At 40.8% G+C, this 27,311-nt stretch overlaps 1 protein-coding gene across 1 annotated transcript; it reads left to right on the top strand.

The window, feature by feature from the left end:
- Nucleotides 1-398: 398 nt before the first annotated feature.
- On the top strand, nt 399-6,114 carry LOC114163621. Its single transcript, XM_028047924.1, has 6 exons — nt 399-1,373; nt 1,475-1,942; nt 2,126-2,436; nt 2,698-2,970; nt 3,040-4,724; nt 6,062-6,114. Exons 1-6 carry the CDS (start codon nt 399-401, stop codon nt 6,112-6,114), a joined length of 3,765 nt encoding a protein of 1,254 aa, XP_027903725.1.
- Nucleotides 6,115-27,311: the final 21,197 nt, after the last annotated feature.

The following is a 27,311-nucleotide window of genomic DNA, read 5'->3' as shown; positions in this document are numbered from 1 at the left end:
GGCGGAGTGAGGGCTAGCATGGGAGTAGTGCTAGGGTTTTACATAAATTGTAATTTATGTTTTAATGCAAATTTTGGAAACTTGTAATAAATTATGAATTAGTTATGAGTTTTGGCGCGCTAACTTAATGAAATAAAATTTTCCCGCGTTGGGATTTTTATCGAGATGATTATTTAATGAAATTATTTATTTTAATATTTATTTTTAAGTAATATTCCCTAGGGATGTTACATTTGGTATCAGCGCAAACGTTTTGATGCTTTTGGGGCAAACTGGGGAGTGAGCTGACGTTTGTATGTGAAATTGATTGATGTGTGTTAGTTGCTAGAATTAATAGAGCATGATTTAATCTTTAGCTGTTTGATTTTAACAGCTGAAATATGTGGCGTGCACAGGCAATGGCAAACAGGAGGCGTAGAAACACTGCCGGAGCTGATGAGATTGCTAACGCAATCCACAGGATGGTGGATGCTATGCAGCCCGTGGCAGCGCCCCCGCGGGCTATGATTCCACCTGTCAGACCAGTGACCATGGAGGACTTCATGCGTCACAAACCGGCTAAGTTCACTGGGAAAGCCACCCCAGATGAGGCTAACGCATGGCTTCGTGAATGTGAGAAGATATTTCGGGTGATAGAGTACACAGAGGCACAGAAGTTGAATTTTTCCACCTTCTTACTAGTGACTGAAGCTGAATACTGGTGGATGAGTATGCAGCAGCAGATGATAAATAGAGCTGAGGATGTGAATTGGGTTAACTTCAGGACGAGGTTCCTGGAGAAATATTTTCTTGACAGCGCTAAACATGAGCGCGAGGCCGAGTTTCTCACCCTGCAGCAGGGAAACTTGTCCGTGCAGGACTATGTGGAGAGGTTTGAGTACCTCTCGAGATTCTACTCCCAGACGGTGACGGAAGAGTGGCGCTGTAGAAAGTTTGAGGGCGGCCTCAAGCATGAACTGAGGCGTTTCATAGTGCCACTGAGGGTGCGAGAGTTCCCTATCTTGGTGGAGCAGGCCAAGAGTGTGGAGCAGCTGAAGAAGGGGCCCAGCCTGGTTAACCGTACACAGAGAAATAATGCTGAGGGCAGATTCCAGAAGAAGCCCTACAGTAGACCCGCCGCGTCTTCATGGAAACCCAGGTGCTATAACTGCAGGGGTGAACATCTGCAGCGAAATTGCACTAGACCCGCCCGCAGCGGAGGCAGTGGCATGAGCACTCGTAAGTGCTATGCCTGTGATCAGCCAGGACACTTTGCCGATAGTGTCCTAATAGGAAGACTGCACCAACATCACGACCTCAGCCATCCTCTTCAGACAGGCCGAGAGCCGCAGGCCGAGTTTTCGCCATTACCAGCACAGAGGCCACCCGGTCAGGTAATCTGATTCTGGACCATTGCTTGCTTTATGGTAACAGTGTGCTAGTGTTATTTGATTCAGGAGCTTCGCACTCCTTCATATCCCATGATTGTGTGAAGAGGTTGGGGTTGTCCACTCGTGACCTCGGATGCGAGTTGATAGTCTCGACACCCGCATCTGGACAGGTTTCAACAAACATAGCCTGTGTTGGATGCTTGATGGAAGTGGAGGGCAGACGCTTCAAGGTGAATCTAGTCTGTTTGCCCTTGGAGGGGTTAGAGGTCATACTGGGAATGGACTGGCTGTCTATCAACCACGTGGTGCTTGATTGTGGACGGCGCAGAATTGTATTAGCAGAAACAGAGGGGATAGAGTTGGTGACATCTGGAGAGGCAGTGAAAGAGATGGAGAATGGGTCGACTTGTTTTGTGATAGTGGCCCAAGAGAAGAAGGTGAGTACAGAAGAGCAGATCAGTAAGATACCGGTGGTGAATGAGTATGCCGACGTATTTCCAAACGAGATACCCGAGTTACCACCCAGCCGGGATATAGATTTCTCAATTGATCTAATCCCTGGAGCGGGTCCAGTGTCGGCAGCGCCATATAGAATGGCACCGGCTGAATTAGCAGAGTTGAAGAATCAGATAGAAGACCTGCTAGAGAAGAAATTCATCCGACCCAGCGCTTCACCGTGGGGAGCCCCGGTGTTATTAGTGAAGAAGAAAGATGGTAGTTCTCGGCTGTGCGTCGATTATCGTCAGTTGAACAAGTTGACGATAAAGAACAAGTACCCACTGCCTAGAATCGATGATTTGCTTGATCAGCTCAGAGGGGCAGGAGTATTCTCCAAGATTGACTTGAGGTCTGGCTATCATCAGATCTTAGTCAAGCCAGAGGATGTCCAGAAGACAGCCTTTAGATCGAGATATGGACATTACGAGTATGTCGTGATGCCTTTTGGAGTGACGAACGCCCCAGCTGTCTTCATGGATTATATGAACCGCATCTTTAGACCGTATCTGGACAAATTCGTGGTGGTGTTTATAGATGACATACTCATCTACTCACGGACTAAAGAGGAGCATGCTGATCATCTAAGAACTGTGCTGGAGGTATTGAGGGAGCATCAGCTGTACGGTAAATTGTCCAAGTGTGAATTTTGGTTGGACGAGGTGCAGTTTCTGGGGCACGTAATTTCTTCACGGGGTATATCAGTGGACCCGAGTAAGATTGAGACAGTGTTGAAGTGGGAGAGACCTCAGACTGTAACAGAGGTCAGAAGTTTCTTGGGGTTGGCTGGGTACTACAGGAGGTTCGTGGAAGGGTTTTCTAAAATGGTGAGCCCATTAACTCAGCTCACTAGGAAGGATCAACCCTTCTCATGGACTGATAAATGTGACGAATGCTTTGAAGAGATGAAAAGGAGGTTGACTACCGCTCCGATTCTGATTATTCCAGATACCAGCAAGATGTTTGAGGTATACTGCGATGCATCCTACCAGGGTTTGGGTTGTGTACTAATGCAGGAGAAGAGGCCGGTAGCTTATGCCTCTAGACAGTTGAAGGTGCACGAGAAAAACTACCCTACCCACGATCTAGAGTTGGCTGCTGTAGTGTTCGCTCTTAAGACGTGGAGACACTATTTGTATGGCTCTCAATTTCAGGTATTCAGTGATCATAAAAGCCTGAAATACCTATTCGATCAGAAGGAGCTAAATATGAGACAGCGGCGTTGGATGGAATATCTCAAGGATTACGATTTCGAGTTGCTTTACCACCCTGGTAAAGCTAATGTGGTTGCGGATGCCTTGAGTCGGAAACAGATGCACATCTCAGCTATGATGGTGAAGGAGTTAGAGTTAATTGAGAAGCTCCGGGATATGAATCTGGGTATGCAGTTGAGTGAGGATTGCATCAAATGTGGAATGCTCACACTGACTAGTGATGTACTGGGAGTTATCAGGGATCGACAGAAGGATGATGCTGAGCTACAGCAATTTGTAAGTTGGATAGGGACTGAGAAGGGGAAAGACTACCGGATTGGGACAGATGGTATTCTGAGATTCAGAGATCGAATCTGTGTGCCTGGAGATTGGAGGTTGAGGAAACAGATTCTAGAGGAGGGCCATAAAAGCCGTCTTAGCATACATCCAGGTATGACTAAGATGTATCACGACCTGAAACAGTCCTTCTGGTGGAACGGGATGAAGACCGACATTGCTGACTTCGTGGCATCATGTTTGGTATGCCAGAAGGCCAAGATTGAGCACCAGCGACCAGGGGGTACACTTGAGTCATTGGACATCCCTCAGTGGAAATGGGATAGTATTGCCATGGACTTCGTCACTCACTTGCCGAAGTCTGTGAAGGGGCACGACTCAATCTGGGTAATAGTAGACAGATTGACAAAGTGTGCTCACTTCCTCGCTATTAATCAGAAGTGGTCAATGGACAGATTGGCGGAGTTGTATGTGAGAGAAGTGGTCAGATTGCATGGGGTGCCGGCCAGCATAGTGTCAGATAGAGACCCGAGATTCACATCTCGTTTCTGGCAGTCATTACAGGCAGCGTTGGGGACTCAGTTGAGGATGAGTTCTGCCTACCATCCTCAAACTGATGGTCAGTCGGAACGTACCATTCAGTCTTTGGAGGATCTGTTGAGGGCTTGCGTATTAGATCATATGGGTAGTTGGAGTGAAATGCTTCCCTTAGTGGAGTTCACATACAACAACAGCTATCACACCAGCATCGGTATGGCTCCATACGAGGCGTTGTATGGGCGGCGGTGTAGGACGCCACTGTGTTGGAACCAGGATGGGGAATCGTTGGTGTTGGGTCCTGAGTTTTTACAGCAAACCTCTGAGAAGGTTAGGGCGATCCAGGAGAGGATGAAGGCTACACAGAGCAGACAAAAGTCTTATGCAGACAAGAGGAGACGACCTCTAGAGTTTGAGGCTGGAGATCATGTGTTCCTCAGGGTGACACCAACGGCTGGTATTGGGAGGGCCATCAAATCGAGGAAGTTAACTCCGAGGTTTGTTGGGCCTTATCAGATTCTGAGGAGAATTGGGGTTGCAGCGTATGAGATCGCCTTACCACCACACCTGACGAATCTGCATAACGTGTTTCATGTTTCCCAGCTAAGAAAATATGTTGCAGATCCGTCGCACGTACTAGAGTCGGATGACATTCAGATTCGGGAGGATTTGACGGTGAGCACTGGGCCAGTGCGAATTCTGGATTCACAGGTAAAACAGCTGCAGGGGAAGGAGATTAAGACTGTGAAAGTGCTGTGGGATGAGACTACCCAGGAGATGACCTGGGAGATGGAGGATCGCATGAAGCAATCCTATCCGTACCTATTCCCTGGTAAGTTTTATTTTCGAGGACGAAAATCTTAAAAAGGGGGGTGTAATGTAAGATCCGGGAAAATTAAATAGTTATTTAATTAATTATTTAATTAGGACGGATAATGAGAATATTTAAAGCAATAAATGCGAGGAGCTATGACGTGGAAAGGTACTAGCTCAAGTGGTTGAGAGTACTTTAATTGGGTGTGAGGACTTGGGTTCGAGTCCTATGCGTGCCACTTGGATGTTATTTAAATTGTCTGTTTTTGTGTGTTTTTATATTTGATGCGTGTTGTCATGGTAAATTCTTAAAATTATAGGATTTATCATGAAATCTGGATTGGTTGAATGGTTTGGCATTGATTTGGTGTGTGCATGGGTGTGGGTTCAAACCTTGTTGAGAACTAACTTACTTTTCTTTTTGCCAAATTTCATTAACATGAATATGAAGGGGTTTGAGAACCCTAGCAGCCAATGAATGGGCAATTCAGAGGGCTGGACGTAGCTTGAGAAGCGGCTTAATTAACCATTAAGCTTTATTTTACTTAAATTTTCGTTTAGTGGTAAAAAGGGGTAATTAGAGAGGTAGTGAGTAAAGGAAAGGAAGAGAATTAGCAAGAGGAGGGGTATTGAGACAGGAGCGTGGGCGTTGGGTGGAGAACATCTGGTGTGGACGCATTACAGAGAGGAATTGAGAGGAAGAACGGTGTAAAGGGTACAAATCAAGAGAGGAGAAGGTTTTTACTTCAAAGCACACTCACCAATTCGTGTTTGGAGCAAGGAATCCAGGTTAGGGGAGTTGCTTTGTGTGTTTATAATTGTGATCGATTAGCTTTGTGCTGCCATGTGTAAATGTATGAATTTTCCTCTCTGTCTGACACTGTTTTCTGGAAATTCTGGGTTCTGCCCAGAAACCGCCTGGCGGGCATGCATATGCCGCCAGGCGGCACGTTAATTTTGTCCCCGTTTTTGGATTTCTGGTATGAACTGCCTGGCGGTGAGTCCGGGATCGCCAGGCGATGCATAACGATTGTCACTGTTTCTTTGTGTTGTTGTGAATTTTGTGAAATCATGAACTCTCCATTGTTTTCCGATGTTCTGCGATTGCATATAGTGATTGTAATCTTGACTGTTTGGGTGTTGCGAATTAATTAGAGTATGGGCAGAGAGGGTTTGTGATTGAGATCAAAAGGTCATTCTGAATTTTGATGTGTTGATTAGAAGTAGTTGTTATATCGGGTATAATATAATTCGATGATGATTCTAGTAATTCATGTGGGAAGTGCTATATACGTGTTCTATTCAATGGTAATTGGGTGTTTGATTAAGTTCTGGAGAAATTGATGGGCTGTGCAGGTATGGAAATTAGGGAGCTGTTTCAGGGCCTGATGTGCCGCCTGGCGGCGTAATGGTGGCCGCTAGGCGCCAGTGAGTGATTTGGGACTGTTGGGGTCTCTGGGGCAGTGGCGGAGTGAAAGGTGAAGGGTGAACTCGTAATGGGGCAAAATCCAGTATAATTGGAGGGTAAGGGTGGAGGAAGTGAGAATTTGTGATATTATAGGTACGCCAATGTGCGGGAAGAGAATTGAGATATAAAGAGGTCATTAGGTACTGGAAATTTTGGTGGTAAAGGATAAAACCGTTGTAAGCAAATGATGACAAGGGGAAAAGACCCAAGTTAGGTAGCGAATGGTGTACCTTGGATATGTGGCAATAAAACTAACCAATTAGCTAAGATAAGTCTGTATGTCTAATGTGATGATAGGACCATCCTGTAGGGTGAAGTGAGTTGAATGCAAAGGATGGGGTAATCTCTTAAAAATTATTGAATTATTACTCTAGAGGAGAGGTCTTAGTGAATCAAAGGTTGAGGATGAAACGTCTCAAGAATGAGATATAGGAAAGTATAATGATAGCGGGATGATTGTAAAGTCAATAGGTTTGTGATAGAACCAATAAGAAATGTTCCTTAGAGTCATTTTTGAATGCAGAATCAACTGAATTGAGTGCCAAAACCAGCTGCAGAATGCTTCTGGTATGGCGCCTGGCGGTCTACTGATAGCCGCCAGGCGATAGCCTTAGCGTGAGAGGGTCTGCACTGAGCAGGCGCTTGGCGGCACGGTGTGCTCCGCCAGGCGGTGACGAGAAACCAGTGGGGTCTGGGAGCACGCTGGCGCCTGGCGAGAGGTGAATACCGCCAGGCGGTCTGGAGCGATTTCGCCTGGCGGCGTGTGGGCTGGGCCAGGAGGAAACGCTGTTGTTCTGTGTATTGTGGTGTGCTGACTTTAACTGAAACTGATGCTTTGCTTGGATCGGGAGATACTGTGCCATGAGCAGGTAGGTTCATGGATGGTGTGACATGTGATGATATGAGCGGGGAGGTTCATATCAAGATACTCTCACGTGGGGATACGAGCGGGGAGGTTCGTATGTTCCGTGCTCACGTTGAGAGATGCCACGTGCGGGGAGGTACGGGGGCTGGTGGATCACATGTGTTGGACTACGGGCGGGTAGGTCCGTAGAGCAGGACTACGAGCGGGGAGTTTCGTAGAGGCAGGACCACGAGCGGGCAGGTTCGTGTGAGCATCAGATTTCTGAGTCCAAGGCTAACCAATTGTGTGACTTGAAGACTGTTAAGTCTTGGGGTTAGGGTCTTGGCCAAGATTTATAGATAATGATTAAGATGGGTAAATGATCTATCCTGTGATTACATGTTTATTATTTTATTTTATTTTCTCAGCTCACCCTTTCTGTTTGTGTGTGGCGATGATCGTGTAATTGTTACACGGGAGCAGATGTTGATACAGGTGGTGCTGAGGATGCTCAGATGGCGGAGTGAGGGCTAGCATGGGAGTAGTGCTAGGGTTTTACATAAATTGTAATTTATGTTTTAATGCAAATTTTGGAAACTTGTAATAAATTATGAATTAGTTATGAGTTTTGGCGCGCTAACTTAATGAAATAAAATTTTCCCGCGTTGGGATTTTTATCGAGATGATTATTTAATGAAATTATTTATTTTAATATTTATTTTTAAGTAATATTCCCCAGGGATGTTACAGCGCAACTGGTAGCATCTGCTGGTGAGCCAGAGGTGTTAAAGGTCAGGTTGGGGGTTCGATTCCCACTGGCAACAACCCACCCAGTATGAATGGACGGAGAAGGGTGATGGGTTGGGGTGTATTGGGCTGCAGACCTAACACAACCGGTTTGAGGGTGGCAGGTGGGATGCTTGGTAAGCCCAAGAGGATCCGGGGGTGTTACAAAAAAGTGCACTTTTTTGTAACATCCCTGGCTACCCCTCCTCGGCCCCTAGAGGCTGTCAGGTTACTACAGCCCAATGCACCCTAACCCCTCACCCTTCTCCGTCCATTCATACTGGGTGGGTTGTTGCCAGTGGGAATCGAACCCCCAACCTGACCTTTAACACCTCTGGCTCACCAGCAGATGCTACCAGTTGCGCTGCAGCACAATTGGTAGCATCTGCTGGTGAGCCAGAGGTGTTAAAGGTCAGGTTGGGGGTTCGATTCCCACTGGCAATAACCCACCCAGTATGAATGGACGGAGAAGGGTGAGGGGTTGGGGTGCATTGGGCTGTAGTAACCTGACAGCCTCTAGGGCCCGAGGAGGGGTAGCCAGGGATGTTACACTTACCACAAGTAAGCGGCCTGGGTCGAACACCCTTAACTTGTGCTTAATTCGTTTAAGTTCCCCACCCTTACCACAAGTAAGCGGCCTAGGTCGAACACCCTTAACTTATGCTTAATTCGTTTAAGTTCCCCACCCTTACCACAAGTAAGCGGCCTAGGTTGAACACCCTTAACTTGTGCTTAATTCGTTTAAGTTCCCCACCCTTACCACAAGTAAGCGGCCTGGGTTGAACACCCTTAACTTATGCTTAATTCGTTTAAGTTCCCCACCCTTACCACAAGTAAGCGGCCTAGGTCGAACACCCTTAACTTATGCTTAATTCGTTTAAGTTCCCCACCTTTACCACAAGTAAGCGTCCTGGGTCGAACACCCTTAACTTGTGCTTAATTCGTTTAAGTTTCCCACCCTTACCACAAGTAAGCTGCCTGGGTCGAACACCCCTAACATACAATCGATTGAAACACACATACACCACATATTATCAAAACCCGACATACACAACAACATACAAAACCTTAATCACATTTAAACATAAGTGCAAGAATGTACGAAGGTAACATAATGTACCAAATATTACAGACATAGGCTTAAATAATTTTCTCGAATCATTTAAAACCGAGATCCTATTCTGCTGCATCAGGTGCCACCTCCTCGGCATCGCTCGCTATTTTCTCCCCCTCTACCGCCTTCTCCTCCGCCTCCTCATCTGCACTGCTCTCGTCCTCTTTCACCAACTTTCCATCAACAACGTCCTTATTCACATCGAACTTTGAATCCGTGATGTCCACATCTTGATGGAAGAAGGCCGCCTGCCGCAATCCCTTCTCAAAACCATTGATGTGCTCCTGAATAATGCTGTTCTTCAGATCATCAAGCTCATCAACAGCTCCATCATACTTGTCCTACAAGTCATCATAATCCTCTTCCAATTCCCCTATCCGTTTATTCAACTTTTCTTCAGAATCCAAGCAACGAACCCTCCATGTTGCCAACCTTTTCCTCTCCACTTCCCAACTTTCCTTAGCCTTCTCTAACGTAGCCTTTTCCCCCTCCAGCTTATCCACCTTCCCCTGCAACTCCTCCACTTTTTCCCGACCACCCTCCTTCACTTCCCTCCTATAAAGCGACCCCACACGTCGGCTCAAAACTAAAGCCTTGCTCCCAAATTCCACCATTGTTCTCACAATGTGCTCCGCATCCATGTTGTCAATAGAGTTTACGATGGTATCCAGGAGGGTAATCGAGATATCCTTCCTCACGGATATCTCCGACAACTCGATCAGCCCAGCTTCCGGCCCCTTCTCCCCACTAGCCGACCCGCCCCGCTAGCCGACCCGCCCCGCTAGCCGACCCCGTTCTAAGCAGGGCCGCCCTTACTTTCTTCACATCTTTTCCCTTCCCGGGTCGAGGCGGAAGCTCAGCCTTCCTCTTTGTCCCGTCGTGGACGTGCACTTCCACCACCGACTCTTGTAAGTTGGGAACATCAGTCTTCCCAGCCACCTTGGCCTTAGCGGCCATTTCTTTCCTCAACGTTTGAAAAAGCGCCAGATTCTTCTTTCGAGACTGCGCCATATGCCCTACAATAACACATCACAACTCGGATCAAAATAACTTAGCATTATTAACACAACTTAAGTAATAAACAGATACCTTCGATATCTATTATCGGGTGCACCGAATTATAAACCCTAACTAGGCCCTTAGTGGTGAACTTATCGACAAACTTCAACAACATCCCCACCACCTCCTTATCGCCAGCTGACAACTCCTCAATTCCCATGTCTTTATACCGGGAAGGATTGTTGGTCCAACTAAAGGGAAACTTGGTACTCCCATCTGCATTCAAAAAGTGAGCTTTGCCTCCTTCCTTGACGACGACCTTGAAGTACCCATCCTTGAAATGCTTGAAAGACTGGGAGAAGGCATCCAATCTGCTGATGCTAGGGCGACTTATCAAGGATAACCAAGTAGCCGGCCGCTGAGGTCTGGTGTTGTAAAAATACAAGAAAGCGTAAGGAGTGGGCTCCAAGTATAAGGACTGGCACAAAATGCGAAAAGCCTGCAAATAGGCCCAACTGTTCGGATGTAGCTGTGTAGGTACCACATTCAACGCCCGCAATATGCCCATAGTAAAATCGTCTAGCGGCAATCGCACATGAAGTTGAGAGAAGTGGCACATATACATGTAGAAAAACTTTTCGGTAGCCCCCTCCTGCCTATGGCATACCCGGTCGATAGCACTAACCCTCTCTAGAGAAACAATGTCCCCATTGACACCCTTGGAGATAACAGGTGTGCAGTTTACCAAGAGTTCAGTAGATGGGACCACCTGAATAAAGACGATTGATCACGAACATCAGCAGCCGCCTTTTGCCGGCCAGTTGCTCTCCTCCAACTCTTCGGGGGATCCTCTCGAACCTCCCTCACAACCGCCATTGGCATCCCACTTGTAACAACCCCAGAACTTATACCCTCGTCATCAGGTCACCTATCTTTACTCTTCTCTGACTCGGTACTCTCACTACTACTAGACGTAGACATGCTATCACTACTAGACATACCTGGTTTCGTTTTTACGGGAAGATGTAGGTTGATTTTGGGAACTAGTCGGACAGTATGACGCGCACAAGATCTCTGAATTCAGAACTCTCGCAAATGAAACAAGTAACCCTTAACCCATTTTCAAACCCATATTTATAGCCTAGGGCCCCAAACGACGATAACTCTTCCCGCCAAAATAAAACCCCAGACCAATCGACACCATCATTGCGAAAGATACAACTTTTGAAAAATGACGGCACCAAAATTTCTTGATTGGACCCTTGACACCCTTCACCTACCTTCTGACGGTTACCACTTTTTAGCCTTAACATTGTTCATCACACTTAAAGGCTGCGGGACTAGTGTACCACACCTAACTGGTTCCGCTAGCATACCAACACAACCAACACATATCACCCTTGACCGACAACTCCCATCGGACAAGGCTGGGGGACTAGTGTACCACACCTAGCCTGACTCGACCAAATAAGTAAACAATACATGCACCAAGGCGGCCAAGCATTCAGCCTAGGCCGAGTCAGCCTAACTTATATTGGTTCTAACCTACACACATCGTCAAGGTAGCCAGTCGAGGCCGGCTACTCTAGCAAACCCGGTAAGATTAAAGCCCAGGCCGAGAACTCCTATAAACTTAGTGAAATAGAAGCCCCCGCGTTCAATAGGTCTTAAGGGCTTGGGTTAGGGCCCAGGCCCACTCATAGCCCAAGTTAGAGCCCAAGTCAAGGCCCGACCCATGAGATAATCAGACATCATTAATGCTCTATAAATACGCGTGGACCCCAGTAATCAAACATCTGTTCTTTTTCGTTTGTATATTGTTTGGTTGTCCAGGATTGTGTGTTGGGTATAACACTTTTGCTTTAACTGTTTTATGTGGATTTATTATGATTCTCTGGGATGTATAAAAGCAAGAATATAGTTATGTTTGATGTATGACCATGTGATATTATGTAGTTAAGTTCAGCTTAATGATATGAAAGTGTATTTACTAGTCATGGATGCATGTTTTGCGTGAACTGAGTGTCTTGTGTAAATAGGTTCATTGGAACCTATTCTAGAGTGTCAAATACCAGTAAATTATCAATTACTAGTGTGGCGTCTAGCGGAACGGTGTAAAGCGCTAGCAGATAGGCCACAAAGTGAACTCTAGAGTAAAACCCTAGAGTTGGCGCTTGGCGACGAAAGTGGTCCTGCCAAGCGGTATGTTGTAGAATTAGGCTTGGACCAAAATCTAGTGGGTTGGCGTCCGGCGACGCCAAAAGTGTCCTGCCAGGTGGTCTAGAACGCGAGTTAACCTAGCGACGTGGATGTTGTGCTAGGCAGTTTTAGATGCAGTGATAGATTACATGAGGGATTCTACACAGCTTTGGATGGAGGTCTTGATGCGATGCTTTGTTAGGGGCCCAGTTCCAAGTGCAACTTGTATTGGGGTAACATGTGGCCACTCGAGGTTGTAGCCTGATGGTTTTGGAAGTCCAATGGAGTGTGCGAGATCGTGGCTCTTACGGATGAGTTTCGGAAGATTGCCCTCCTCGGTGTTATCCAACAAGTTTGATAATCTTAGGATAAATACGGACTGTAATTCGTATTGGGGAACTCCACTTAGTGTCGCGGATCGTGGTTGTGGCAAATTTATTCCCGTGTGTGGACTATTAGGTGGTGGCCTATAGTCGGAGGGGCGAGTAGACACTCATGACAACAAGGATCGATCAATGTAATCATCAAAGGGTGTAGAATCAAGAGCCGTCTGGAGGAACATTTGGAAGTCGAGGATTAAGGATTATGGCTTGTGAGTCTTAGGAAAAGTAATGCTCTTACCAAGTTTTGGTGAACAGGTAAGGATTGTGCTCTTGCCGAGTTTTGGTGAGCAGGCAAGGGTGGTTGCTTGTAAGTCCTAAGGAAATTATGCTCTTACCGGGTTTTGGTGAACATGTAAGGGTTGTTGCTTATTCTTCCCAAAAGGCGTTAGGGCGTAGGAAAGGAAACTGGTTGGTTATGAGAGAATAGTATACTATGTGATGATACTTGGGAGTATTAGAACTTTTGGAATATTGTATGGTTATTTATTATATTGTGCAGTGCACTTTTATTTTGTTGAGCTCACCCTATCTGCTTGTGTTTGGCGATGATCGTGTAATGCGTTACACGAGAGCAAATGATGTTGCAAGTGTTGCTGGTGAAGCATAATTTCGGAGAGGGGCTAGCATGGGCAAAAACCTTTATGATGTTTTCTTGTTTTATGAATTTTAAACATTTTGTAAACATTTATCTTACCAGACTCGAAATTTGTAATTGACAATTATAGTTTGTGGATTTTGGTTTATGGTGGTATAATGAATGTTTTAAATTTTCCCATATTTTTGGGAAAGGGAATTATCATAAATGCGATTTTATACTTATTCCCTATTTTAATTATTTAAATTAGTAATATCCGAACGAGATGTTACACTCACTATAGTGACTAATTTAGATACCAATTTATAAATTAAAAATTATTAGTAACTAAAATAGTTTAAAAAATTATATTTGGCACTAAATTGATAACATTAATAGTTTCTATTATGAATTGATCTCTAAATTAGTGATTAACATTAGCTACAAGGTTTTGACTACCAAAAGAATTGGTCTTTAAATTAGTCTCTAATTAGGAAATTGGTCTCTAAACATATTTTTGGTCATAAAATTGGTAACTATTTGATAGTGTTCTTGTAGTGTAATACAGTCAACATATCTTTTTTTTTCTTTTTTTAATTTTGGTCACTTTATTTTATGTTATTATTTATTTCAATATTACAAATATAAATTAAATAATTTAATTACAAATTTATATAATATAATAGATATATTCTTAATGTAGATTTTTTATTAGAGATATATTTTTATTATAATTTTATATAATAGATATATTTTTAATTTCAATAACTATTATAATTTTTTGTTTCACTACTTTTATTACTATTTAATTTTAACTACATCATAAAATATGTTTCTTTAATTCTTTATTTAAATATAATTATACAAATTAATTTTTATTTTTTTATTTAAAAAAAAGCTTACTAGTATAAAGGAATGCAAAAATTATTTACATGATTATATTCTATTAACATGAAGGAACAAATTGTTTACCTTTTTATGTAACTTGGAAGCATTTATGTCAATGAAAACCAATTTCACTTGACAAAATGTTCTATGAATTTGTTTTTTCTTCTTTAGAAGACATGTAAATGATTTTAGTTGTTGAAACTTGGAATTTATCGTTTTTGCATTCTTCGTGATTTTTTTTTTGTACTAAATGTATTGTTCTGGTTTTCGTGAAACTTATGAAAACTCAATGTTGGGTTCACATTCATGGTTTTCATGACGAAAATGATTTTCTCAATAAAACGTGAAATTGGTATTCCTTTATCTTTAGGTGATTATACTAAGAATAAGAATAAGTCTTGAGGTTTCTTTGCATGTATCTTGGTTGATGTTGATTTGTTATCTAATTTGCCTAATCAAATTTTGGTGAAAATATTAGGATTTGCGTTTATTGTTTATGTGAAGTATAAGAATTTGCTCTACTTTGTTCAAATTGTAAAATGATTGGTTATGATAACTAATTTTAAATAGTTACAACAAGATGACAATGTTATTTTTGATTCAGAGAAAATAGTTGGTACAAAAATACAACAACGTTATCATCCTAAGGTGATTGGTGTATAGGATGTGACTAAGGGGTCTTTAGCTCAAGTGGTGGAACTTATGATGGAACTCATGTGGAGTCTATGGTCAGTCTTTTATGGTGCAACCTGTGGGCGTTCAACCTATTGCTCAATCACAACCTAGCCACTAGTGGTGAATCATGACCCTATTTGTGTTATGAATGGTGTTCTCTTGTTAATAATCTTATGGTGGTATGCTAGTAAAATTCGATTCCTTGGCTGGTATGTCTTCTTTGAAGGTGTCACTCCCATTTGCAAGGTTTACAACAATTAGATTCAACTCATAGTATTTTAGTGATAGTTCCTAATCCTTGGCAATTACTTTTTGCATCTATCATTTTTTCTTCATGCATCCTATCTTTTGCCCTTGGCATTCACTCAAGGATTCAAAAGCTTCAATTGTATATCTTGTTTTTGATGATGTCCAAACAAATAAAGGTACATAGGCATAAGTTTGTTCAAGTACAAGGCAAAAGTTACATGCATAAAATATTTAAAGCCAAGGTAAAATGCTTATAAAATCAGCCTCATCATATCTTAATCAATTAAGCACTATAGTGGTGCGAAATAAGTGTATGTTCAAATGTTACCTACTAAATTGACAAAATAATCAATTAAGTGCATAATCTAATCGATTAATATAGTGACACTTGAGAAAAAAAAATTCTTTTGTGTTGATCAATTAATATAACAATATAATCGATTAATCTACTATTAGGATTAAAAAAATAAAGATATTTGATTACCTCACTAATGTAATTGATTAATACATTAAAGAAAAGCTTTCCTCTTTGAAACCACCTTTGTATTTCAAAATAAATATGATTTTCACAAAAAAAAAATCAAAAACTGAGACTGTGATTGAAGTGTTCATGGAGAATTATTTTTGAATTTGCTGGAAAACATCAAGAATTATTCACGAGTGTATTGATTCAAAGTCTTTTGACTTGGCATAGGTCAAATTTGGAATATCTGCACAAATCATGTGTATTCCTTCTAGTTTATCTATGTATAGTCTCATTTCTTTTGTGTTCATATCATTGAGTAGTTGATAGCATTAGGTAATTATGTGTACCATTATCTTGTCTTTAAAATTTTGAAGTGTATTCAAGTGTTCTTGTGTATCTTGAGTACAGGTATTACATAAGTCGATCTTTTAATGTAATTCTTGATATTTTAGTGAAATTCTAGCTAAGGTTTCTAAAACTTAGATGTAAATTCTTAAAGAATTGAACCAATATAGAATCAATTGTGTTTTGTTTCTTCTTTCATTTTCTTTGTATGTCTTTATTTGTATAAAGGTTCCAATCTCTAAGCATTCCACATATACATTATTAATTGATTAAAATTGTTATAAAAAATGAATTATAAGTTTTGAAAAGAGTAAAGTTTTTAGAACAATCAATTCACCCTCCCTCTTGCTTGTGAAATATTAGTGACAACTATTTTAACAATTAGTATTAGAGTTGGCTTTTGAAAATTATTAAAAAGACCCTGATAATGGCTAATATTTCATAAATATTTACATAAGGGGAAATAATTAATAGACCACCACTGTTTGTTGGAGAAAACTATAATTTTTGGAAAATAAAAATGATAATCTTTTTATAATCCGTTGATAAAGGAGTATGAGATGTTGTAGTGAATGGAACTCTTAAGCCCATAATAACTATTGATGGTAAAAACGTTCCTAAAGAGTTTTCTTGATGGACTCCTGATGAAAATAAAAGAGCCCACTATGATGCAAGAGCTAAGAACATCATTTCATCTACACTAACTTTGGATGAATTTTACAGGGACTTAGTGTGTGAATTATATAAGAGACATGGGATGTCATGGGGGTGACACATGGAGGAACATATGAAGTTAAGTGAGTCGAACACTCATTAAAAAATATGAGATGTTCAGGATGAAGGCCGGAGAAACCATCTATGAAGTGCAGAAAAGATTCACTCACATAGTGAACCATCTGTTGGCTTTACGAAAAACCTTTGATAAGGTGTAATTGAATATCAAGATCCTAAAAAGTATAAATAGAATATGAAAACCAAAGTCACTGCAATATCTAAATCAAGGGATTTTACAAGCATGAACATGGCTACAATTTTGGCAAATTGAGAGCACATGAACTCGAGCTTGGAAGTATGAAAAAGCAAGAAAAAAGTGACAAAAGGCAAAGTGTTGCATTAACGGCTGCTATAAAAACTATTGGAAAATATTAACGAACAAAGATGAACGATGGTTGATCAAGCTGAGGAAAATTCTAATAGTAAGTCATTATATCTAATGGTGAAAAGGTTATCAAAATTTCTGAAATATAAGAATAAATCTAATACTAAATTTGAAGGAAAAAGGAGGCCATTTAAGAAACAAGATTAACGTGCTATACCAACTGATAAGTGTCACCATAACGTTAAGAAACATATCAAATTAGACACTCATCATAGGCTTAAACTATTTTTATTACGAAAAAAGATCCCTCTTTAGTTACATCAATGAACACCTTATGATAGAGACACCAAGTTTCTAGGCCACTTTTGGATAACTCTTTGGTTAAGGTTAGGATCTAAGCTTAACTTTTTGACTTCTTGTCACTCCTAAATTGATGGGAAAACAAAAGTTGTCAATAGGTCTCTCTCTACTATGCTAAAGGCAATTCTGAAAGGAAACCACAAATCTTAGGACAAGTACCTTTCCTATATCGAGTTTACTACCATTTCCCATATCTTTGGACTTTGTTCATAAAGAAGGGGTATCAAAATCTAATTTTATCAAGAAAATGTATAAAAGGGTTAAAAGTTAAATCCAACAACAAACTAGGGTATGCCAGATACAACAACAGGGGAAGGAGGGAAATTATTTTTGAAAAAGGGGATTCGGTTTGGCTTCGCCTAAGAAAAGATAGAGTTCCTAAGAAAAGGAAGTCCAAACTTAGATCCCGAGGAGATGGTCCCTTTAAAGTGCCGAAAAAGTGACCAATAATACATATAAGCTAGAGCTGCCTAAGGAATATGAAGTTCATGCCACCTTTAATGTTACTGACCTAATTCCTTTTGGAGGTGGAATCGATGATGAGGCAAACCCTCCAAATTGAGGTCAAATCCTTCTAAAGAGGGAGGGGATGATGAGAGACCTCTAGCTAAGGGACCAACCACCAGCGCTATGGCTAGGAGATTACAAGAAGATTCAACCTCCTTTGAGCATGCAAGGATCAAGTTGAAGTTCACATGGGCTAATGAGGATGTGAAGACTTAGGCTAGGACTTTTTGTTTATAAATATTAGGTTAGGATTTAGTTTTGTGCTTTGTATTATGAACCCAATAGAATAAGGTTTTCTTTCGGCCATGTATTAGTGTAAGACCCGAGAAAATTAAATAATTAAATAAATAATTATTTAATAAATGCGGGTAGTAGGAGCCTTTATGGCATTTAATGCGGATTATTATAATGTGAAAAAGTACTAGCTCAGATGGTTGATAGTACTTGGTTGTGTTGAGAGGACTTGGGTTCAAGTCCTATGTATGCCAATTGTATGTTATTTTGATATGTGTATTATGTTAATGTTATGTTTGGATGTGAGTAGTGATAATGTAATCCTAAAATTATAGGAATTATCACGAAACATGAATTGGTTGTGCATTGACTGTGTAATTGAGTGCTTGTGTGTTCAAACCTTGCTAAGAATGAATTTATCTTTCTTTTTGCAAAATTTTCGTTTGGTATGGAGATGAAAAGTAGAGTAACCCTAGCCATTAAGCATTTTTTTTATTATTTTTCGTTTTGGTGGAGTAAAGGGTGTTTAAGGGGGTAGTAATTTAAAGAGAGAAGGGAAATGGAGGAGAAAGGAGGACTACATTTTGTGTAGGTCTTGGGCACAGGTTTTCCAGAGGTTTTGAGCCACTTTACAAAGAGGGTTGAGAGCCATTGATTAGGACGTCAACGGAGACTATTAGAAATCAAGCAAGAAGTGTGAATTCTCATTGGAGCAAGGATTTCCAGGTAAGGGGAGTTGCTTCTTGTGTTTTATTCGTGCATGAATGAATGTGTCTTGCTATTGCATGAAATCCCAACCTTTGTGACGTTATTTTTCGTAGTTTCTGGGTTTCTGCCCAGAAACTACTTGGTGGCTCATCCCTCACCGCTAGGCGACGCATCACGTTAACCTAGTTTCTAGGTTCTGTCATGAACCGTCTGGCAGCTTTGAATACCCGCCAGGCGACACGCGTGCAATTTGTGTGATTTGGCTATTTTTGATGTACTTTTGATGCCTTAAAATTTCTTATGGAGCATTGGTGATGAGTGGTACCATGATGGTAATTAACTGATATTAAACGCAATTGGAGATGTGGTATGATGTGGATTATGAATGTAAGATTTTGGTTTGGAAAAAGAATGGTGATTCTGATTATCAGTGTTAACTGTTATATGAATTGTAAACATGACTTGTGTAGTGCGTTCCTTGAGTTATCTATGAATTTGGCCTAATTCCACGATGAGGGTGGCTTGGGATAGATTAAGGGTTATCGCAGGGATAGGGAAATTTAGGTTTTCCCCAGAATCTGGTATGCCGTCAGGCGATAACTGGAAATTTTCCAGTTTTGTTGTATGGCTATTTGGGAAGCAAAGTGTGTGTGTTTTGATTTGAATGCAAATATGTGTTAACAAGAATAAGGCAAGTAAATTGTGGTAAATTTGGAATGAGTAAGGACTAGGGTATAATGGTGTGTGTAGGTAAAGTATAGGTGTGATTTGATATTAAAATGATAATTGAAAATGGGATTAAAGAATAATGTAATGGAGATTTTAGGCTCTGGGAAAACATAGTGTAATTAAGAAAGGATATTGAGGTGTTGATAATCTTACTATGAAGGGTGAAAGGACTAAATAAGTTGCATAAGTTGAATTAAGGAATATTCTAGGTAAAGATATGGTACATGCATAGCAAGGGAAAAATAATGGGTTGTTTGGAGCCGGAGTACTGGTTGTACATGGTTGCCATAAGCTGGAGTAACCTCTGAGGTAAGATAAAAGGATTAGGTATGAATATTATGTCTTTAATATAGGAAGTGGTGAAGAAATGTAAATGGAATTGAATCATGGATAAGTGGCATGGTATTTGAAATCAGACATTAACTTGTGAACAAACCTTAATTCATTGGGACGTAATGCGGATTGTAGAACAATCCATGTTGTGTGCCAAAACCAGCAGAACTGCACTAATGGTATGGCGCCTGGCGACCTACGAGTGTTCGCCAAGCGATAGGAGCAGCAGGGATGTATCTGCACCGCGCGGCGCTTGACGACAAGGGGTGCTCCGCCAGGCAATAGACTCTGAAATAGGGGGTCTGGGAGAGGCCTGGAAAATGGCGGCAATGGTGTCCCGCCAAGCGGTCTGCACAGGAATTTTGCCTAGCGGCGCTTGGGTTGCGTTAGGCGATAGTGCTGCAGGTATTGGCTTGCGTGTGTTGTTTGTACGCATTGATGCGAGACTTAGATCAGGAGATGTTGTGCCATGAGCGGTAGGTTCATGGATGGTGGTGAACACGTGATGATATGAGCGGGGATGTTCATATTTTGATACTTTCGTGTGGGGATACGAGCGGGTAGGTTTGTATGTTCCGAGCTCACACTTGAGAGATGCTGCGAGCGGGGAGGTTCGTAGCTGGTGGATCACGTGTGTTGGACTATGGGCATGTAGGTCCGTAGAGTAGGACTATGAACGGGGAGGTTCGTAGAGCAAGACTACGAGCTAGGAGGTTCGTAGAGGCAGGACCACGAGCAGGCAGGTTCGTGTGAGCATCATCAATCCTGAGTCCAACGTTAACTATATTATATGAATTGAAGGTTGAAAAGCCTTAGGGTTTAAGGTCTTGGCCAAGAACTAACTAGAATAAAACAATGCGGTGTATTTTGATTTATATTAACTTATGTGTTAATTATATATGAGCTCACCCTTTCTGTTTGTGTTTGGCGATGGTCGTGTGACTTGTTATGCGAAAGCAGATGATAATTTAGGTGATATTGTTGACACATAGCTATGGAGAGAGGGATAACAGGGGACCTTTAGCTAGAGATTTTAATTATGTTTTCCATTATTTTTGTCATTTTTTAGAACTTGTAATAAGATTATTATTTTAGTTATGTTTAAATTTTGGTGCGTTGAAAAATATTTCAAATTTTCCCGTGTTTGGGAATAATAAAATTATATCGATTAAATTTTCAATTCTTATTTATTTATTTTAAATTAAGTAATTTCCAGTAGGGACGTTACAATTAGGCCTTGGAGGGCCTGTGGGCCTTAGAAGTGTTTTGGACCAAAAGAGAGTTGGGTTTTGTAAATGGGCCTTAGAGTGTGTGCATAATCATCTAGGTTTTAAACCCTAGAATTTGTGCCAAGCTTGTCCATCAAGCTTCTCCTTTAGTGCCTAGGTACATGTTCCATATGACTTGCTTAATGGCAAGTGGCATCTCCCTCACGCTCTCTTTTTGGCTCAAAAAATACCACATTCTAGACTCTTTTTTCCTCCCTTTTCCTAGACAATCTAACTCTCCTTTTCTTTTATAAATATAGAGCTTTAGGTCTTGTAAATGCATTGATGAATATAGTAGAGAAATTCTCTTGAGATGACTTCAGACCTTTCTCTTTTTGTGAATCAACTTAGGCTAGAACTCCCCTTAGTGGCTTCCTCTAGCCTTCTTCCTTAAGTGTTGTCCTAACCTTACTTGAGAGCTCATTCCAAACACAATAGCCAGACCTTCTCTTCGACAATCTTCTAGCTTCCACACCTTCATCCTTTTCCATGGAAGTCTCATCATTAGCACATGGCTTCCTCTCCTTGAAGATGGATTCATGACTATTATTCAGAATGAAAAAGATTCAAAAATTAAATCCCTTAGAAGTGATCATGGGGTGAATTTAAAAATGAAGTTTCCTAAACCTTTTGTTAGGAATATGGTATTTCACATAATATTTCTGCCTTTGGAACACCACAACAAAATAGTGTTATAGTGAGGAAAAACAAATCATAGGAAGAATTAGCAAGAACAATGCTAAATGGAAATGATTTGTCAAAATATTTCTGAGCAAATGTAGTAAGTAATGCATGTTATGTCCTAAATAGAGTATTAACAAGACCCATTTTTAAATTAACACCCTATGAAGGTGAACATGTTTTGTTATTTGTGAATATGTGTTTGTGATTAGTTCCACCATAACTAGGGAGTTGCCCTGTGAGGGCAGTGTGTTCCACTTTTGGCTGGGGAGGTTGCCCTTTGAGGGCGTTTTGTTCCACCATAGTTAATGAGGCTACCCTATGAGGGCGATATTGATGTGACTCCAATAAGGCTTATAGTATTGGGCCAACGCCTAGGCCTATTTCTTTTAATTTCTTTTATTTTTTAATTAAATAAATGTTGTTCTAATTGGGTTTGTTTTGTTAATTACAGTCCATTTGTCAAAACTGCCAATTATTGAAGGTTTTTGCATTGGGCCTGTGGCCCAAATATTCTCCACACCAACTCGTACACACCCCTCCTGATTGGGCCTCGATAGCCATTCCAGCACACCTCCACGCTAGCAGCCAACACTTTCTTCAACAACAGCTTCAATTGGGCCTGCACGTAGCAATCCAATTCCTTCAAGCGTTCAACAGATCTTGTCATTTTGCACCACTTGATTTAGCCTTCAGCGTGTATAGTGAAATGGTGTGCATCAGCTGATTGGGCCATCAAATGATATAGTTGAAGCCCAAGTCTTCTTTTCCACATCAAACGGTGCCTTTCTCTTCGTTGTCGTGAACCCAATGTATCGCGTGTAAGAACCCTAAGCTAGGGTTTCTTTCACGACCTCTCTTGCCTCACGCGGGCATACCTCTCTTCCTGTTTCACATTCTCACCATATCAGTTAGGCTTCCGTTCATGCCTTCTATATATAGTCGTTAGGGATCTGTTTAGGCATCCAATCTTCTTGTCGTTAGCATTTGTGTTAGACGACATCCCTTTCCTCCCGTTTTCTTTCTAGTAGCCTTTCCCATCTATATAAGGCGAGCTACTTCGTTGTAATAAACAGCTTTGATGAATGTTAATTTAGTTGAGAACACTCCCACCGTTCATCTTAGCTCACCCTTCCCTTTAGATGAGGATTTCTCCTCCTAGGGTTCCCAAACCAGTGAGATACAAGTGTTAATCTCCAAATCCGAGTCTTTCGCTGCGATTTCCTCGCACACTGCGAGTTTAAATCGGTAAAACATCAATTGGAGAGGTTTTCCAGCGAGTACCGCGACGGAGGAGCCTCATCAAGTGGTATTCAGAGCCACTCGTTCTTGGACCGTGCTAAGATAAGTCTTCTTCGTCTTATCCAGTTTTTCTTCTTCGCTTTTTGATTCCTGTCTTGTTCATACTATGCTTGAGTTTCGAGTTTGATTTTGTTGCTTCGCTGTGATTGAATCTGTGCTGAAATTTTTCTCGCTGATATTGATTCAAAATCCTTGTTCTGATTGCCTTGGATCAATGTTGATTATATCATGTCTTAGCTCTTTGTTCCTGCTGTTCGATGCATGTCTGTAGGTTCTTTTAATTTTTTTTTACCTAACTTTCATGTTTTAAAATCCTTGTTTTGTCTTAGTTTTTGTTTAATTCGTTTTATATGTCCTTAATTCTATAGATGTTGTCCATGTTTTGTGTATGTTCAGTGTTGCATCTCTTTCAATCATTGTTTCATTCGCATAAGTAGGTTCATGTGTTTTGTGGAGTTCCTTAATTGCTATTAGATCATTAGCAATTTTTCTACAGTGCATATTGATATTGTTCCTGTGTAATTCTGCTAAAATTACTACTAGTTGCCTTGTTCTGTTTTCTTAAATCAATTTGCTATCGAAATGCATTTGTGCTTCATTGTTTCGTATCTTCATGTTATTGATTGAGGTGTATATGTCTGGCCAGTGATGTTTGTCGACTAAACCAAATCTGAATGATTCCATATTTGTGATTGATCTGTCTTTGTTCAGATAAATCTAGTGGAAATCAATTGGTTTAGTTTATGCTTAGGCTGATTCTGTTATGATGTAGTTCTTATATGGCAGTATCATTTAAGTTGACTCAAATTGTTGTTGAAATTCAGTCTCTGTAGTTTATATTTGTATGAATCGGTGTTGAAATTGTTTTACACTTGTGCATCAGTGATTCCTGTTTGCTTAACTCATTGTCGTGCTCTTAATTGCAGTATTGCTTGTGTATCTGTTATGCAAACAGTTTGTCTTACATTCCTTCTTGTGATAGTTTCCTAAATTTAAATTGAATTTCCCTACTATTTCTGTTTGGTAAATTGTTTGAGTGAAAGCTGATGCATGACTTTGCTATTTGTTCTGCACTGGTCGAACCTCTTCTGGTTGTCTGTTGTGTCTTTTTAAAAAGTTTTTTTTAAGTTGAATCATTTGCTTTCCATAGTCGTATGTATCTAGTTGAGTTGATTTTGATATATTGTTGTGAATTCTTTGCTAAAGAAGGAGTATTCCATGTGACCTTGGATTGAAAAGAAACAGTGAAAAAATTTGCTAGATGCACCAACATCTGAAAAAAAAATAGACATTGATTACTGAATCAATTGCTTTGAGTTATAAAAAAAGAAGAAAGAACAGTGGCTAATTCACAACAGTATTTGTGTCAATTTCTATGTCAACTATGTTTGCATATGTTATCATTCTTGATTCAACTTATTTTGAGTCTTTGTTTGAGTTTGGTTTTACTCATCTTAGTCTAGCCCTATTCCTTAGGTTCCTTTTTGTGTGCCTTCTTTCTTTGTGAGCTAGTTTTCTTCCTTGTCTTTCTTGGCTATCCTTTGATTTTGTCTATTAGATCCATCACTTGATGTTGTCCTTGCCTCAATTTGAGCTTTTATTGTGTTTCTGATTTGTACTCTCACGCAACAGTTTGATTTGCACTTGGTTTTGCTTTGGATTCTTTGCATCTCACTATTTTTGATAGCCTTGTAGGTGATAACCTTTCTGAAAGGTGCAGCTGTGGTGAGGAAAAACAAATTGAGTGGCTACCGAGAGGAAAAGGGAGTGAGCTGGGACCTTCAAGGAGGAGTGCAAACACTTGAGAGATACACTTTGGAGGCTGGACCGAGAGAGACATAGCTTAGCATAGTTCATGTTCTTTTATTGTGCTTTCTGTTTTGTATCATAGATTTTGGGTGTATTTTTAGTTTGATGTTTCTTTTATTTCATTTGGATTAGGTGGGAAAATGCTTTAGAGCAATCCCATTCTTAGCAAGGCTTGTAATAGTTTTAACATGTTTAGTGTGAGGTTCAAGGGGTTCCAAAGGCCACTTGTATCTTCACTTAGGTTTTTCGTCTAGTTTATGTTTTCAGTCTTTATGTTTTATGTTTTTATGCTTTCAATGTCTAGGTTTTGTGTGATTTGTGTGTTTGCCATTTATGTTTTAGGTCATCGTGATATTTAGGTGCTATGTGTTTAACACCTAGTTGACCTTCTTTTGGTCTTTAGGTTTTATTTTGTCCACACACTTTGCAAAATTATTTTTCACACAATCTGTTTTCTCTAGAATTTTATTGAGAATTTTTTGTGAAAGTTGTTTAGAAATCTTTGGCTTGGAAAGGCTTGGTTTCTAAGCTTGTCCAAGAGACTCACCTCCTTTTCCTAGGAGTATTTTTAGACTATTTTCACTCCATTTTCTCTTTAGGAATTCTTAAACATTTTTTTGGAAAAAATTGTTTGGTAAAAGTGTTTTCCAAAATTGTTTTAAAATGAGTTTTCCTTCTTATAGTTGTGTGCATGTCGATAGGCATAATAGTGTGCATTTAGGTAGGCATAATAGTAATCATGAGTTGCATCATACCATTCATAGTGACATTCCATTCTATGGGGAAGATATAGGACCAATATCATTTAGAGATTAGATGTGGGATATAGAGAAATTGGTGCAACCATTGTTTAGTAAATATAGTCAATTTGACATTCTTAGGCATGTTACTTCTAGGTTTATAGGACGTGCATCCGAGTAGTGGCAAAAGAGACAGTCTAGAGTACAAAAGGGGAGAGAATCATGCATTAACACATTTTATGAATTAAAAACATGCATGTGGAAACATTTTATCCCCCCTTCATTTAGGATAACTAAAGAGAAACAATCTGGGATAGAAAACTTCATTGACATAGGTGATGAATTCATTCAAAATCTTGCTAAGTTTTCTAGACTAGAAAAAGATTTTAAGTACAATTTGGACTTGCTCTTGAGTGAACAAAGAAAGAGAGAAAAACAAAAGAGAATAAGAGCAAAGAGGTTGTCCTTTGACAATGTTTTTTTCCACCATAGTTAGAGAGGCTGTCCTATGAGGGCGATATGTTCCATTTTTTGCCAAAGAGGTTGTGCTTTGACAGTATTTTTTTCCACCATAGTTAGAGAGGCTGCCCTATGAGGGTGATATGTTCCATTTTTGGTTCCCTTTACAGGCGTTTTGTTTTATCATAGCCAGGGAGGCTATTGTTTCACTATCGGTTGGGAAATGTAATGTCCTAGCCGGAAATTACTTATTAAAATAAAAGAAAAATAAAATTCAATAAAACAATCTCATTTATTATTCAACAATTTCCCAAAACGCGGGAAATATTTAAAACCTTAAGTTCAATGCGCCAAAACAGATAAAGTAATTCACATTAATACTGTAATAGTCCAATAACTCCATAGTCCAATAAAATAAACTAGTGAGAAAATCCCCAAGAGATCCCTACTCCGTCTTTATGCACCTGTCCGCTCACATGCATCAACATCTGCTCCCATGTAACAAGTTACATGATCATCGTCACACACACACAGATAGGGTGAGCTCATTTAAATAAAACCAACCAATAAAATATTAAATACAACATCAAAACATTTAAACTCGGGTTAGTATTCTTCTCCCTTTTTCCGTACTTCTCCACTTCCAATACTTCCATTAGACGTCTATCATTTCTATACCCTTTAGGTGAGAACAATGATCGATCTTTGCTGCACGAGTATCTACTCGCCCCTCCAACTACAGGCCACCACCTGATAGTCCACACGTGGGAATAACCTTGCCACAACATCTCACCGTGACACCAAGTGGAGCTCCCCGAAACAAACATAAAGTTTGTAGCTGTTCCAGACTACCAAAACTCTATCAGAATACTCTGAAGAGGGCAATCACCCGAACCTCGCCATACGAGCTACAACTCGCACACTCCACTGGACTTCCTAAACCACCAGGTTACAACCTAGAATGGTCACGTGTTTCTCCAATACAGGTTACACTCGTAACTGGACCCCCAGCCAAAGCCTCGCATCATGAACATCACCTAAAGTTGTGTAGAAACCTATCCTCGCGCCCCATCACTGAACCAAAACCGCTTGGCGCGCATCTCACCTAGCCAGGCAAACACTAGGTCCAAACCGCCTGGCGAGCATCACACACCGCCAGGCACCATGCGCCTGCAGCATCATCACTACACCGTCACCGACGGGCGGATCCACCATGCCGCTAGGCGCCACTCCCGCCACCGCCTGACGCACTTGCCTCGCGCCGCCAGGCGCCACTGCCCCTTCAGGATCTCTACTGTACCATATCGCCTGGCGAAACCCCCCTTACCGCCAAGCGTCAACAGTGGCCACCGCTCTCGCCGCCAGGCGCCATACCACATACAAGGTT

The sequence above is a fragment of the Vigna unguiculata genome, chromosome 9 (genome assembly GCF_004118075.2).
Source record: "Vigna unguiculata cultivar IT97K-499-35 chromosome 9, ASM411807v1, whole genome shotgun sequence".
In the NCBI taxonomy this organism is placed as follows: Eukaryota; Viridiplantae; Streptophyta; class Magnoliopsida; order Fabales; family Fabaceae; genus Vigna; species Vigna unguiculata.
This window is presented reverse-complemented; position numbering and strand designations above follow the sequence as displayed.